Genomic DNA, 16,098 nt, shown 5'->3' on the forward strand with positions numbered 1-16,098 from the left:
GAAAGAGTTAAGTGTCAATACATGTTGTAACTTCGAGGTCCAATTCTTTTGCTCGAATTGTTAACAGATCAAAGAGGTAGATGAAAATGAATGTAGACAATACTGAGTTCAGAACAATAGAACTTTCTCTAATGTTGCTTCCATTTTACTATTTCTGAATGTTCCTACATTTTCAAGTCAAGGTGCCTAAGTTAGTGATTAAACTGTTGTTTTCTTACACTGGAATTCTTAAAAACATGGGAACAGGAATAGGCCATTCAGCCCCTCAAGCCTGCTCTGCTATTCAATTAGATTTTTTTTTATTCGTTCCGGGATGTGGGCGTCACTGGCCAGGCCAACATTTATTGCCCATCCCTAATTGCCCTTGAGAAGGTGCTAGTGAGCCATGCCTTGAACCGCTGCAGTCCGTATGGTGAAGATATTCCCACAGTGCTGTTAGGGATTTTGACCCAGCGACAATGAAGGAACGGCGATATATTTACAAGTCAGAATGGTGTATAATGGAGGGGAACTCCCATGCACCTGCTGCCCCTATCCTTCTAGGTTAAAGAGGTCATGGGTTTGGGAGGAAGAAGCCTTGGCGAGTTGCTGCAGTGCATCTTGTAGATGGTACACACTGCAGCCACGGTGCGCCGGTGGTGGAGGGAGTGTAGGTTTAAGGTGATGGATGGGATGCCAATCAAGCGGGCTGCTTTGTCCTGGATACTGTCGAGCTTCTTGAGTGCTGTTGGAGCCGTACTCATCTAGAAAAGTGGAGAGTATTGCAATATGAGTCACATGATACGGATCATGGCTGATCTTCATCTTAACTCCATTCTGGACTCCCCCACCAGAGAAAATAATTTCTTTCTATTCACCCTATCAACTCCTTTAATCATTTTAAACAACCCAATAAGATCACCAATGTTCCCATTCTGGTAAATCTGCACTGCAGCCCCTCCGAGGCCTAACATACTTGGCCCTCAGCTCACAATCAGCACAGCTCTGCTGACCCATGATCCGCAAGCGCTCACAGTAAGAAAAGCTGGAACTAGCATGGAGTACCCAGCTGGTCCCGGCATTTCCTGGCTCGGAGGAAGTGAATTAGTGAAACAATGCGTTGGTCTTTTAATAACACTGATGGCACAGCCCTTCGTACTCCCGCAGGCTTTCCTTGTTCTTGAAAACTCCCATTCTATGGCCTGTGCCAGGTAGCGCTGTACAGCTGTGTGATCTTTCTTCTCACCCGGCCTGTAATATACTTCCTGCTGCGATCCTGTAATTGATTGTCACCATGTCCCAAGGCAACAAGTGCCAAAACTGTAATTGGTTCTGGTTCGAGTTACGTGGTATTCCTGGTGGAGTAACACTTGGAAGACTGATTGACTGTTTTCTGGAAACAGGTGTCAGAGAACATGTTATAAAACATCCAGAGCATGCTTTGTCCCTGAAATAGTCTGTGCAGTAAAGCCCAGTGTTGGAGGTGGAAATAAATGCAGTTCATAAATTCAGTAAAGGAAATGGGTGTGGATTATATAGTGCAATGCTATTGCAGCACAAGCCTCACTGCTGAATGTGACACAAGGCACAATATCACTTCAGTATGAATTGCAAGGTCCAATATTACTGCAGTACAAGTCACATGATACAATATCACTGCAGGATGAGTCACATGATATAATATCACTGCCGTACGAGTCACATGATACAATATCGCTGCAGTACGTGTCACATGATATAATATTACTGCCGTACGAGTCACATGATACAATATCATTGCAGTATGAGTCACATGATACAATATCATTGCAGTACGATTCACATGCTATAATATCACTGCCGTACGAGTCACATGATATAATATCATTGCAGTACGAGTCACATGCTATAATATCACTGCCGTACGAGTCACATGATATATCATTGCAGTACGAGTCACATGCTATAATATCACTGCTGTATGAGTCACATGGTAGAATATCACTGCAGTGTCATGTGATGCAGTGTCCCTGTACATGATGCAGTGTCACTCTAGTAGGGATCATATAGTAAAATGTGACCCCAGTATGAATTGCAGTATGGACAATACCATTGCCACTGGATGGAGTTATGGGCTCCTGCCTTTTTGAAATGGAATGACTTTGACCATGCTGAGTAGTTTCCAGGCAGCAGCTGAGCAAACAAGATGTACCCGTAGTGACACAGATGCCTGCCAGCCCCATTCAACAACAATAGCAATATAGCACCTTTTAAAGCAGTAAAACATCCCAAGGGCACTTCACAGGAGTGTTATCAAACCAAAATTGACACCGGACCACGAAAGGAGACATTAGGAGAGGTGACCAAAAGCAGTCAAAGAGGTAGACTTTAAGGAGCATTTTAAAGGAGGAGTGAGGTAGAGAGGTATAGAGAGGGAATTCCAGGTGTTGGGGCCGAGACAGCTGAAGGCACCAATGGTCAGGCGAAGTGAGTCGGGGATGCACAAGAGGCCGCTGACCTCGCAACCTCCAGAGCATACCGCCAGGAACAATCCCGGTGTGATTGTCAGGATTGTGGCCAGTGGACTCTCAGTCCCATTGGCTCGAGATGATAACACACGCAAACCATGCAGAGAATTCCAATACCTGATATGTGAAAACTACCATCTTTATTGATGGGAACCACCTCATGTGCAAGATGTCCATATATCAAATGATCCTCCCTACTTTTCAACCCAAAAAACATGCAAAAGAAACTGTAGCCAATGTCTAAGAGGCTCCATCAGTCACTGTGGCTCCCGGTGAGCGAGAAGTTTGATTTTAATAAGAGCTGATTGTAGCACTACAGATAAGGGTGTGAGAGACTGGGAGATGGGCGGAGGGAGCAGAAGCCAGCTGGAGACAACAGAAAGCAGGGCAGGGCCAGGAATGGGTGAATGTGCTCCCCAGAGTGAACTTCAGCATGATTGCACAATGACTCACATACAAGATGGCCCCCTTCTCTTCAACCCTCCTCCCAAACAGTGATTTACGTTTCTAGCCGATGCATACAGTAGGCTGGAACAAGATCCTTGTACCTCTTGAGCTAAGGTTCAATCCAATCAAGACTGCAGACTCTAAAAATCTTACAGGAAATAAATTTAGGAACTCACAGCCCGATTTCTAGTTGCCTTTTGTCCAAAAATGCAAAACTGCCCATAAGTTTAGCACAAAATTGGAAACCTTGCTGAGATAATTATCTGAACAGATAGTGCCTTACATGGGAATTCTATGCTTAAATCAGTTAAATCAGCGTGGCCTTTGAACAGGGAATATTTTATGCTGATATCCAAACTGGGAAACCATTCTCTTAGCGACAATGATGGCTTCAGGGGAAATATAACTGGCTTATTCATGTAGCAAGGGGTAAGAAGTCAGATATTTGGGGAACAGTAGAGATTTATCCTGCATCTAATTAGCTTTGTGTTTGATCTGAGAGAATCTGATGGTGATACTGGGTATCAAAACTGGGAAACGAATCCCCAGCTTTGACTTGGTGAGTACAGACTCAACCGCCCCCACCCCAAATAAATCTCTAGACCCTTAGACAATGACTTACACTTTTTTCTTATATTTGGCACCTTTTTTCAATGAGAAAGCACACTGATGCACAGAAGATATTGTTAGCCTCAAATTACAGAGCCCCTTGGCCCCTCTTAGTGACCCAGCCACAATTCCGTTTGTTACTTTACAAGAGCTGATTGGATTGATGATGGGCATCTTAACCCTCATCACTTGAGGTGGTCCCCAAATTATCATCAGCAACTGGTGTATCTTGCTCAGCAATGACATGTCAGCGGGAAACATTCTCGGCAAAATAGAACGGTCGCCAGCATTTTCTTGCCAATTGGACCGTTGGCAGTTTATCAATTAATCTGCTTGCATATGTGAAACAATCTGGGAGGGTATCCATGAGGGAGTTGTTCATTCCTTAATCTGTAATTTCACAAACAGCAGACCAAAAGGATGCACAGCAAATCCTTTGCGTAATAATATGTAAGTGTCTTTCTGCCTTTGAAACCATTATTTGACATTATTGGAATACAGAAGAAACAGTGCATCCTTTTACAACCTAGGTGAAGGGCCAACTTCCGTGGAGCAGGACACCACAACATTTGGAGAGAAGATGAGGCAAATCAGAAAGCCGTGTTTTGATGACACTTTAATTGCATTTTAAGAGAAAGTCGTGTTTTAATTGCATTTTAAGAGACTGTAGATTGTAGGGGGAAGGGAAGATTGAAGGAGGTGAGGAGATCTGCAGGTTTGAGGTTACTGGAAAAGGAATGAGCTACAGCACGAGGTGGTGAAGTGAGTCTTGATTTCAGCACCAGCAGCGAGGGGGAAGCGTGTGTAAATTGGCTTATTATGAACATAGGAGGAACAAGAGAGGAAAGCAAATATAAAATAGTCAAAGGATAGAATGTTTCTGATGGAGAGAGGTTGGCTATTAGTGAGAGAAAGAGTACATATTAAGTGACACATTCTAATGTCTGTAAAACAAAATGACTCAAACCGCTACTTGTGTTCTGACTCAGTTTTTATACTGTGTACTTTACAATATCGGTAATATTGAGCATGACTTTGCCATTTTCTGGTATGAATGCAATAGCCAGCAATCCATGTGTATAAAATGGACTCTAGTTATACTGGTCACCTTATTATACTGATCTATTTGGATAATTCTCAAGTAATGTGTTGTAGCCAAAGCAGTGACATTTATTGTGCTTTTCTACAGACATGCCAAATGCTTACGATTCCTTTTTTTCCACCACAGTGTTGCCAGATTTTAGTGGTCAATGGTGTTGACCTGGGTGTTCATGATCATGATGGCTACACGTCAGCAGACCTAGCTGATTACAACGGACACAGTCAATGCGCCAAGTACCTCAAGACAGTCGAGAACATGGTAAGCGAAATACAAGCGAGGACTGTTCACGGGCTTACATATTTATGAGGGAGTCTCTGTGATTAACAAAAAGGGCCGCTTCAGTTATTGGTCCTCCTTTGTTCTTCTCTAGTCTCCGAATAGCAGCAGCTTCATAGAATCATAGAAAGTTACAGCATGGAAGGGGCCATTTCAGCCCATCGTGTCCGCGCCGGCCGACAAAAAGCTATCCGGCCTAATCCCACTTTCCAGCTCTAGGTCCGTAGCCCTGTAGGTTACACTTCAGGTGCACATCCAGGTACTTTTTAAATGTGGTGAGTGTTTCTGCCTCTACCACCCTTTCAGGCAGTGAGTTCCAGACCCCCACCACCCTGTGGGGGGTGAAAACATTTCCCCTCAAATCCCCTCTAAACTTCCTACCAATTACTTAAAATCCATGCCCCCTGGTTGTTGACCCCTCTGCTAAGGGAAATAGGTTTTTCCTATCCACTCTATCTGGGCCCCTCATAATTTTATACTCATCGATAACACCTCCCCTCAGCCTCCTCTGTTCCAATGAAAACAACCCCAGCCAATCCAATCCAACTTGTGCTTGGGTAAAGTTCCACAGACAAGGATGGCTCTCTGGTGCCTGACTCAAGTGTCCATCCTATGAGTCGAAACAGTGATTATTCAACTGTGAGGGCTGTCGGGGTGAAGTCCTGCCCTCTCTTGAGTGTTCTCACACATTAGTGATCGGGACGGGTAACCTTGGCCAATGTTTCCTTCCCATCTCCCTCCTGTGCAGGTCAGGGATTCCAACTATTGCTCCAGCTAAAACCAATTACCTCAAGATTGACCCAAACATTTAGTTTTGGGCGTCTAGTATCGGGCATGCGGACAATGTGACCCGTCCATCGGAGCTGATCGCGTGTGGTCAATGCTTCGATGCTGGGGATGTTGGCCTGAGCGAGAACACTGACGTTGGTGCGCCTATCCTTCCAATGGATTTGCAGGATCTTGCAGAGGCAGTGTTGGTGGTATTTCTCCAGTGCTTTGAGGTGCCTGCTGTATGTACATAGTCCATGTCTCTGAAGCATATAGAAGGGCGGGTATCACTACTGCATTGTGGACCATGAGCTTGGTGCCGGGTTTGAGGTCCTGGTCTTCAAACACCCTCTTCCTCGGGTGACCAACGGTTGCGCTGGCGCTCTGAATGCGGTGTTGGACCTCGTCATCGACATCTGCCCTTGTTGACAGTAGGCTCCCGAGGTATGGAAAATGGTCCACGTTGTCCAAGGCCTTGTTATGGATCTTGATAATCGGGGATCAGTACTGTGTGGTGGGGGCAGGTTAGTAGAGAACCTTTGTCTTACAGATGTTTAGTGTAAGGCCCATACTCACGTCCGCATGCCCGACACTAGACTCCCAAAACAAGCGCTCTACTCAGCTCTGACACGGCAAGCGAGCCCCAGGTGGGCAGAGGAAATGCTTCAAGGACACCCTCAAAGCCGCCTTGAAAAAGTGACATCTGGGAATCCCTGGCCCAAGACTGCTCAAAATGTATGAGAAGCATCTGGGAAGGCGCCGAACACCTCGAATCTTTTCACCAGGTGTTCTGAGTGACTTCTGCAAAGTGTAATTCGAGCCATTCTGACTTCAGAACCCAGAAAGGATAGATTTCCACCAACCCAGCAAAAGCCTCCAGAGTTCCTCCCCCCGCCCCCCCAAACCAAGTTCCTACCCTTCTCCCCCAGCCCAAGTTTATCCCTCCCCCCGCCCAGCCCAAGTTCATCCCTCCCCCTCCCCAGCCCAAGATCCTACCCCTACCCCCCCCCAGCCCAAGTTCATCCCTCCCCCTCCCCAGCCCAAGATCCTACCCCTATCCCCCCCAGCCCAAGTTCATCCCTCCCCCTCCCCAGCCCAAGATCCTACCCCTACCCCCCCCAGCCCAAGTTCATCCCTCTCCCTCAGCCCAAGTTCATCCCTCCCCCTCCCCAGCCCAAGTTCATCCCTCCCCCTCCCCAGCCCAAGATCCTACCCCTACCCCCCCCAGCCCAAGTTCATCCCTCCCCCCCCGCCAGCCCAAGTTCATCCCTCCCCCCCCCGCCAGCCCAAGTTCATCCCTCCCCCCCCGCCAGCCCAAGTTCATCCCTCCCCCTCCCCAGCCCAAGATCCTACCCCTACCCCCCCCCAGCCCAAGTTCCTATCCCTCTCCCTCAGCCCAAGTTCCTGACACCCTCTCCCCCCCCAACGCCCCCCCCCCACCCCCCAGACAGGGTATTGTGTGTGGGTCATGGATTGTTACCAGGTTTATTGGGTATGAAGCGAACAGTGACGTAACTTCTGGATTTCATCCACTCCAACAATGTCCCTTGTAACGCACGCACCGAGCTGTCCGAGAAATCGGGTGTGGGTGTAAAGGGGGTTGGAAGAACTTGATCCGTCTTTCCTGAGTTCCCCCTCTCCCCTCCAATCCCCTCTCCCCGCTTCTCTGGCGATGCCAGCGACAGCTTCAGGGGGCACGCGCACTGGGCTGTAGGCTGCTCGCGGGGCAAAAATTAAAGGGGAGGTGGGGATTTCAAAATGTTTAAATGGCCGACTCACCGGTCATGGCCTTCTTCCTCTCGGATCGCGGGGACCGCGTGGCGATCTTGCAGCCCGGCACTCTGCTCCCTGGTGGTCCAGGCTTGGGCCCGTTTCTCGGCTGCAGAGTCGGCAGCTTGGCCCTCCCCTTTACTGAAGGTGAGCGCCCTGTATACGCGGCAGTGCTACATGTCCCACCGTATAGCGCTGCGCCCCTCGCGGAGTCCATCCGCCCCCGCTCCCGCCCCACAGAGCAAGTGGAGCTCTCGGGGGCGGTAACCCGAATATAGATCGCGGGGCGGGACTTCTGTGCCTGGCGCAGGAACCCTCGCCTCGCGTCAGATCCGCAATTTCACCCCGTGAGTCTCGGGGGAAGACTTCCTTCGAGATTTCTGTTCTTGGAGATTCTATCTGTGCTTATTCACTTCCACCAACACCTATAACATTATAGTTTGAGCAGGACCCCTCGAGGGAGTTAGCTTTGATGCCCGGTGGGTGAAGGCACGCCATGGTGTGGTACTGAGCGACACAGATAAGAAGGCCCAAGGTTTGATTGCCAGCCTTTGAGGAGTTAGCCGATCTCAGACGACCAGTACTTGTGGCGCTGCCTAGGCAGGAAAGAGGAAAAATCATCAGCCTCCGCTTCCACTCTGTATCGCTCTCTGGTAAATCTCGCTGAAAGTGGGTGTCAGGAAAGAAAGGAATCGGTATCTTCTGTGATGTCTTCTGTGGTAGAATAGTCGGTTGCTTCTTGAGGGGTGAATCCACGATCCTGCCCTCCCAGCACGAACCCACACTCGCAGGGAGTGAAGATCAGAGATGGAACCACACCATTGTAGCCGCGATTCTTCAGGCCACAACCCCTGAGATCCCCGCTCCTCACCGAGAGCGTGGCATTGCAAAATCAGCCCGATACTGTCGGGAATGAGGAATGGCCACTTGGAGGGACCCGGGGGGGGAGCTGGGGGCGGGGAGGGTGGGGAGTGCTGGTGCCCGGGGGGAAGCTGGTGCCCAGAGGGGGGAGGAGGGGAGCTGGTGCCCTCAGAATTCTAGCCCAACTAAAGTCATCGAAGGGGAAATATTGACGGGCCAAAGTTCCCCTTCTCGGTGAAGACGCTCCTGTGTTTTAACATGCTAAGTGGCATTACACTCTCTGCTCACGCACTGAGTATGCAACTTGATTGTAGCGTTCACAAAGAATTAGAATAAGGGGAAGTATCACACTGAGTGCTGGACTGGAGAACAGGACAGTCCTGTCCACCGAGCAGTCGGAATGCTGCGTTTATAAATAGCCACGTTGTAACATTTTTAATGTACATGAGAGAGTTAAGCAGCCTGGTGCCATTTGCAACAAGGTAAATTATAAAGTTTACTCAGCAGTGAAGGGGTTAATGAACGGAGCTAGTCATGTGGTGTCCTAAAAACCGTTAACAAAAGGTCCAATGATTTTGCCATGAATCCCTGGGGGAACATTGTGAGCGCCTCCTGAGAGTGTACAGGTGGTTGGAGCCTTCACTCGCACATAGAGAATCTCTTTACTCCAGTCCACGCCAAGCGATTCCTCTTGGAAGCTTTCAGTATTCAGCGAATTATGGGCAACGTAAGCAAGTCTTGTCTGAACTATTAGTTGGGGTAATGAAGATGGTAGTACTTTGTGGATATAGTGGACATAGCAGAGTAGGTCACGTTAACTTGAAGAAGATCTTTGTCTTTCAGCAGGAACTGTGTGACCCTGATTTACAATTTTAAATCTTAAGATTGAGAGAGTAAGCCAGCTTGTGTAAAGTGGTGGTTGTACGTGATGATTTAAGGCAGACTTCAGTACCATGGCGAAGTTAGCGCTGACTCGTTGAGTTGCTGTCTGCACCATCGGCAGCTCTTGTATTATTCCAACTCGAGAAGATTTTAATTTAAGACAACTTTAATCACTTCCAAACAGCGCGAGAATTGAACACGCTCAGCCTGTCCCTGGAACCTGGGTTTGACTGATAGGCGGGAAAGAAAAAAAAAAAAATGTTTTTAACAGTACCTTTCATGTCCCTGGGATGTCCTGAGACACGTCACAGCCGGTGAATTATGGTTTGAAGTGCGGTCGCGACTACGCGGCAGCCAATTTGTGCACAGCAAGATCCCACAAACAGCGCTGAGGTAAATGACCAGTTGATCTGTTTTGGCAGCGTTTGTTGAGGGATGAAAGTTGGCTGGGACGCTGGGAGAACTCCCTGCTCTTCAGAAAGTTCCTCTGTCTGAACAGGTAGACGGGGCCTCGGTTTAACGTCCCGTCCAAATGACAAAGCAAATACCCGCTCTACCAACGTAAGAGTTCTATGTGAGAGGAGTTGACCATTTAGTGTCCACATGTGCATGGCAGCAAACTGTTCAGGCTTTGGTACAAATTGATATTAAACTGGCAGTTTCACTTTGCGAAGACGTGAGATAACTGGAAACATTCGCATTGGGGCAGTAAGGGATTGGGGTAGAGTTTCCGCTTTGGGCACAATTGGGAAATTGCATCCAAAATGAGTTAGAAATTGTACCTCCATGTGATTTTGTGTCCAGGACTCGAGGGAGGGAGAAATTTAGCACAAAAATCGAGAAGGAAAAAATAAATTGTAGCCCCATCTGATCGAAACACTGGGATTAAACTGATTGAAACATTGGGAATAAACTTAATCAACATATTGAGAATAAACTGATCGAAACACCGGGAATAAACTGATCGAAACACTGGGAATAAACTGAGGGAAACACTGGGAATAAACCTGATCAATATATTGGAAATAAACTGATCGAAACACTGGGAATAAACTGAGGGAAACACTGGGAATAAACCTGATCAATATATTGGGAATAAACTGCTGGAAACGCTGGGAATAAACTGATTGAACCATTAGGAATAAACTGATTGAAACATTGGGAATAAACCTGATCAATATATTGGGAATAAACTGCTGGAAACACTGGGAATAAACTGATTGAAACATTAGGAATAAACTGATTGAAACACTGGGAATAAACCTGATCAATATATTGGGAATAAACTGCTGGAAACGCTAGGAATAAACTGATTGAAACATTCGGAATAAACTGATTGAAACATTGGGAATAAAGTTATTGAAACATAAAACTGATGCAACACTGATAATAAATCCAGTTGAAATACTGGGAATAAATCCGATGGAAACGTCAGGAATAGACCTGTTTACATGTGAGCCAGAGCACTGTAAAATAGCTGTTTATAGTTGTTGAACAGAACAATTGCATTCATCCTCTGGATATCGTTTTGAGGAGCATAAGTTGTTGCTTTGGGAGTTAGAAAATAGTGGTCTGAAGTCTAACAAACAAGTGGACAATATTTACATCGTGTAACACTGCAGTAATTTATTTGCTCTTTTAAATGTAGTGCGTATATTTACACAGCTTGCTGGTTCTAACAGTTGAAGATGGCAACAGTACAATACATAGCTCCTCCTGTGCTTTCAAGCACTGTATCTAACTGTGCCTATTCCCAAAGCTATAGTGTTGTTAGAAAATTGCCTCTGTCCCCGTACCTATATAAAATAAACACTTGCATTTATATAGCACCTTTCACAACCATCGGACGGCTCAGAGCGCTTTACAGCCAATTAAGTACTTTTTGAAGTATAGTCACTGTTGTAATGTGGGAAACGCAGCAGCCAGTTTGCGCACAGCAAGCTCCCACAAACAGCAATGTGATAATGATCAGATAATCTGTTTTAGTGACGTTGATTGAGGGATAAATATCGGCCCAGGACACTAGGGATAACTCCCCTGCTCTTCTTCGAAGTAGTGCCATGTGATTTTTTACGTTCACCTGAGAGAGCAGTCGGGGCCTCAGTTTAACATCTCTTCCGAAAGACGGCACCTTTGACAGTGCGGCACTCCCTCAGCACTGCACTGGAGTGTCAGCCTAGATTTATGTGCTCAAGTCCTTGGAGTGGGACGTGAACCCACGACCTTCTGACTCCGAGGCGAGTGTGCTACCCACTGAGCCACGGCTGACATGAAGTCAGTGCTTGACTCACGGGTTTCCACAAATTCATTTCATTTACTAATTGCAAGTTAATTTTTTTTTTTAAATGGCCCAGATGTCGTGAGGTAAGTGCATCGTATGGGAAGGGACTGAGCCACACGGATCAGGAGGGGCCCATGATCAAACCGTGGTCTGTGCTGATTCGGTTGATGTGACTGGGTGGAAGTGTGGCGCAGCAATCAGCCTTAGCGCCCTCTGGTGTAGGGAGGGTAAAACCAATCAGCATTTCCCGCTCCTGGCCACCGGTCAGTGGAGCAGGCGTTCACCTTCAGCGTCTGGGCAGTGATCCATTCCAGTGACACCTCAGTGACTCCTGTCGGAAGCTGGGGATCAGTGCGTGGATGTTAGGTGGGGCAGGATTGGATCAGCTCGACATCCAGCCACGGCTGGTAGCATAGCTATGGAAAAGGACAACGTTAGACCAGGAGTAAAAGTTCTCAATTTTAGCTATGAGGAAAGACTGGATAGGCTGGCATTGTTTTTTTTTGGAACAGGGGAGGCTGAGGGGAAATTTAATTGAGGTGTATAAAATGATGAGGGGCTAGAGGGGTATAGGAAGGACCTATTTCTCTTAGCAGAGGGGTCAATAATCAGTGGACATCGATTTAAAGTAATTGGTAGAAGGATTATAGGGGAGTTGAGGAGAAATATTTTCACCCAGAGGGTGGTGGGGGTCTGGAACTCACTGCCTGAAAGGGTGGTAGAGGCAGAAACTCTCATTGCTTTTGAAAAGTACTTTAATATGCACTTGCAGTGCCGTAATCTACAGGGCGATGGACCTAGAGCTGGGAATTGAGATTAGGCTGGAGGGCACTTTGTTGGCCTGCGTGGACACGATGGGCCGAAATGGCCTCCGTTCTGTGCCGTAAACGTCTGTAATTCCACGATACACACATGAAGAATGAAACAGTACCCCGGCATGAGTGAGCGAGCACAGCCTGAAAAGGACGGGTGCAGCAAGAGGCTTTGAGCTGTAAGTTACTGGTGCGCACGAGTTATTTTCACCAGGCCCTTCTTTCTCCTTTCAGAGCGTGGAGCACCGGGTCCTGTCTCGAGACCCGTCCACGGACCTCGAGTTTAAGCAGATCGACTCGGGAATGTCGTCCCCCAACACCACCATCTCGTCACAGCAGCAGGCCAGGTGCGACATGGGCTCGCCATCCAGCACGCTCTCCAACTACGACTCCTGCCACTCCAGCCAATCCAGCACGAGGGAGAAGAGGAGCAGCCCTCACAGCCAGGGGCCGGGCCAAGGACAAGGTCACCGACAAGGTGCTGATCAGTACTGTGCCGCGGCACTTGATTCTCCCGCGGTGATCGGATGAATGAGCTGGGGTACTGTGTTCAATTCTGGGCATCTCACTTCAGGAAGGATGTGAAGGCCCTGGGGAGGGTGGAGAGGACAGATATATATTTAATATATGAATATATTTAAGGCGGAGATAGACAGACTTTTGAACGATAAGGGAGTCAAGGGTTATGGGGAGCGGGCAGGGAAGTGGAGTTGAGGCCAGGATCAGATCAGTCATTGAAGGTTGGCATGCAGGTACAGCAGGCGGTTAAAAAAGCAAATGGCATGTTGGCCTTCATAGCGAGGGGATTTGAGTACAGGGGCAGGGAGGTGTTATTACAGTTGTACCAGGGCCTTGGTGAGGCCACACCTGGAGTATTGTGTACAGTTTTGGTCTCCTAACTTGAGGAAGGACATTCTTGCTATTGAGGGAGTGCAGCGAAGGTTCACCAGACTGATTCCCGGGATGGCGGGACTGACATATCAAGAAAGACTGGATCAACTGGGCTTGTATTCACTGGAGTTCAGAAGAATGAAAGGGGATCTCATAGAAATGTTTAAAATTCTGACAGGTTTAGACAGGTTAGATGCAGGAAGAATGTTCCCAATGTTGGGGAAGTCCAGAACCAGGGGTCACAGTCTAAGGATAAGGGGTAAGCCATTTAGGACCGAGATGAGGAGAAACTTCTTCACCCAGAGAGTGATGAACCTGTGGAATTCTCTACCACAGAAAGTTGTTGAGGCCAATTCACTAAATATATTCAAAAAGGAGTCCTTACTATTAGGGGGATCAAGAGGTATGGTGAGAAAGCAGGAATGGGGTACTGAAGTTGCATGTTCAGCCATGAACTCATTGAATGGTGGTGCAGGCTCGATGGGCCGAATGGCCTACTCCTGCACCTATTTCTTCTGTTCTTACATTTTATGTAAAAGATTTACCAGAATGGTTCCAGGGATGATGGACTTCAGTTAGATGGATAGACTAGAGAAGCTGAGATTGTTCTCCTTAGAGCAGTAAAGATTAAGAGGAGATTTAATAGAGGTATTCAAAATCATGATGGGTTTACGTAGAGTAAATAAGGAGAAACAGCTTCCAGTGGCAGGAGGGTCAGTAACCAGAGGGCACAGATTTAAGGTGATTGGCAAAAGAACTAGGCGACATGAGGAAACGTTTGTTTACACAGCAAGCTGTTCTGATCTGGAATGCATTGCCTGAAAGGGCGGTGGAAATGATCTAACAGTAACTTCCAAAAGGGAATTAGATAAATATTTGAAGGGAAAACGTTTACAAGGCTACGGGGAAAGAGCAGGGGATTGGGACTAATTGGACAGCTCTTTTAAAGAGCCGGCACAGGCACGATGGGCCGAATGGCCTCCTTCTGTGCTGTATTATTCTATGAATCCCTTATACCTCACTGCATTCATTAAATTCAAATGTTGTGACAAGTACTGTTGGAGAGCCACCATGTTTTCTTGTGTCCGCTGATGCACGTTAGTGCATTTGCCTTGTACAAAAGAAAGAATAGGGTCATTGAAATCTTGCCCGCAGGTGGCAAAGACGGTGGTAAACGTCTCCCTTAAAGGTTTGCCCGCCACGTCACTCCAAACCCGAGCAAAAAAAACATCCAGACACACTTGCTGCTGAGGTTGGTTAGTGAGGTTCTGGTTCCATCCAGTGGTAGTATGAAAGATTACAAGCACCACCATTCGCTCCTTGAGTCCAGCCTGCTTATGCTAATTCAAAGTTGTTTGGTGCTTGAAAACAATTTGAATGATGTAGGATGAATTGAACGATTTCATTACATCAGCACAGGAGGCTCTTTTTGAACAATTTCCATTTAAATTAGCAGCAACTTTGAATTGGGGTGCCGACCTTGTCACAGCATCTAGCTCTGTCATTCAGGATTTACCCGCGATCGTTCTTGCAGATGTTAAGGCTGTACATACAAATCGAGTAAGTTCCATTCATATTCTCTCACAGGGTGAATACAGGCAATTCAGTATTCCAGTCGTGCTATCGTATTAAGCCAGTGCCTTCAGGAATCATTCTGACCAACAGTGGCACCCAGCCATATCTTTCCTCCTCTGGCTTAACGGCCCTCACATTTACTCCCTAAAATTTGTAAAGCTGGTGAGAGTTGCAAAAAAAAGCTGAACGCAACATCGAATAAGGGTGACAATAGATCTCTAACATCTTGCGCTATGCTTTAGCGTACCAGAAATGTTCAATTATTCAACAGGAAATGTATTCATTTGAATAGTTGTATCAATGTCGTAAAGGGAATTTTGTTTCTTTCATTTTTCTTTGCTGGCTTTCTTATCTCTCTTCTCCTGAAGGTAGCGAAGGGGCCCAGTTTCACAGTCAGTATCAGTATCAGCAGATCATTGAAAGGAAGTCACACCGCAGCCCAGCATTACCCTCACCTACAGCCACATGTACAATTTCAGCATGGCTTGCTGAATTGCAAGTAGCAGGAACCTCGAACGATCTCCCCACCCCCACTTCCCCTCCCCACACTCCCTTTTCTTAGTCAGGGGACTCTAAGGCCAATTATGCACCTCTACAGCCTGAGACTGACTAACTCAGCACCAATCAGAGATCAAAGCTGGGACCCTCCACTGGTGCTTTAAGTGAGAGTCTTGCGTGCTCTCACTGACATTCTCACCCCTGTGTTACATAGAAAGAAGGATATATATTGCGCCTTTCGCAACCTCCGGATGGCACAAAGCGCCTTACAGCCAATGAAGTACTTTTTGGAGTGTAGTCGCTGTTGTAATGCGGGAAACGCAGGAGCTAGTATGCGCACAGCAAGCTCCCACAGGCAGCACTGAGATTAAAGACCTGATTATCTGTTTTAGTAACGTTGGTTGAGGGGTAAATGTTGCTCTTCTTGAAATAATGCTGTGTGGTCTTTTACATCCACCTAAGCGGGCCCAAGGCCTCGGTTTAAAGTCTCACCCAAAAGACAGCAACTCCTGACAGTGCAGTGCTCCCTCACTACTGCGCTGGAGTGCCAACAACAACAACTTGTATTTATATAGCGCCTTTAACAGAGTGAAACATCCCAAGGCGCTTCACAGGAGTATTATGTGATAAAAAATTTGACAGCGAGCCGCATAAGTAGAAATTAGCGCAGGTGACCAAAAGCTTGGTCAAAGAGGTAGATTTTAAGGAGGAAGGAGAGGTGGAGAGGTTTAGGGAGGGAGTTCCAGAGCTTGGGGCCCAGGCAGCTGAAGGCACGGCCACTGATGGTGGGGTGATTATGATCAGGCATGCTGAAGTTGGGTCAGCTTAGATTATGTGCTC

At 47.1% G+C, this 16,098-nt stretch overlaps 1 protein-coding gene across 1 annotated transcript in view; it reads left to right on the forward strand.

Moving 5' to 3' along the window:
- espn (espin) overlaps window positions 1-16,098 on the forward strand; it is a 196,131-nt gene that overhangs the window by 63,566 nt on the left and 116,467 nt on the right. Inside the window, exons 5-6 of the mRNA XM_070861017.1 lie at window positions 4,771-4,902; window positions 12,529-12,772. Coding sequence (XP_070717118.1) covers window positions 4,771-4,902; window positions 12,529-12,772 — 376 coding nt within the window. The remainder of the gene's footprint in view (window positions 1-4,770; window positions 4,903-12,528; window positions 12,773-16,098) is intronic.

Source organism: Pristiophorus japonicus, chromosome 18 (genome assembly GCF_044704955.1).
Source record: "Pristiophorus japonicus isolate sPriJap1 chromosome 18, sPriJap1.hap1, whole genome shotgun sequence".
Lineage (NCBI taxonomy): Eukaryota > Metazoa > Chordata > Chondrichthyes > Pristiophoridae > Pristiophorus > Pristiophorus japonicus.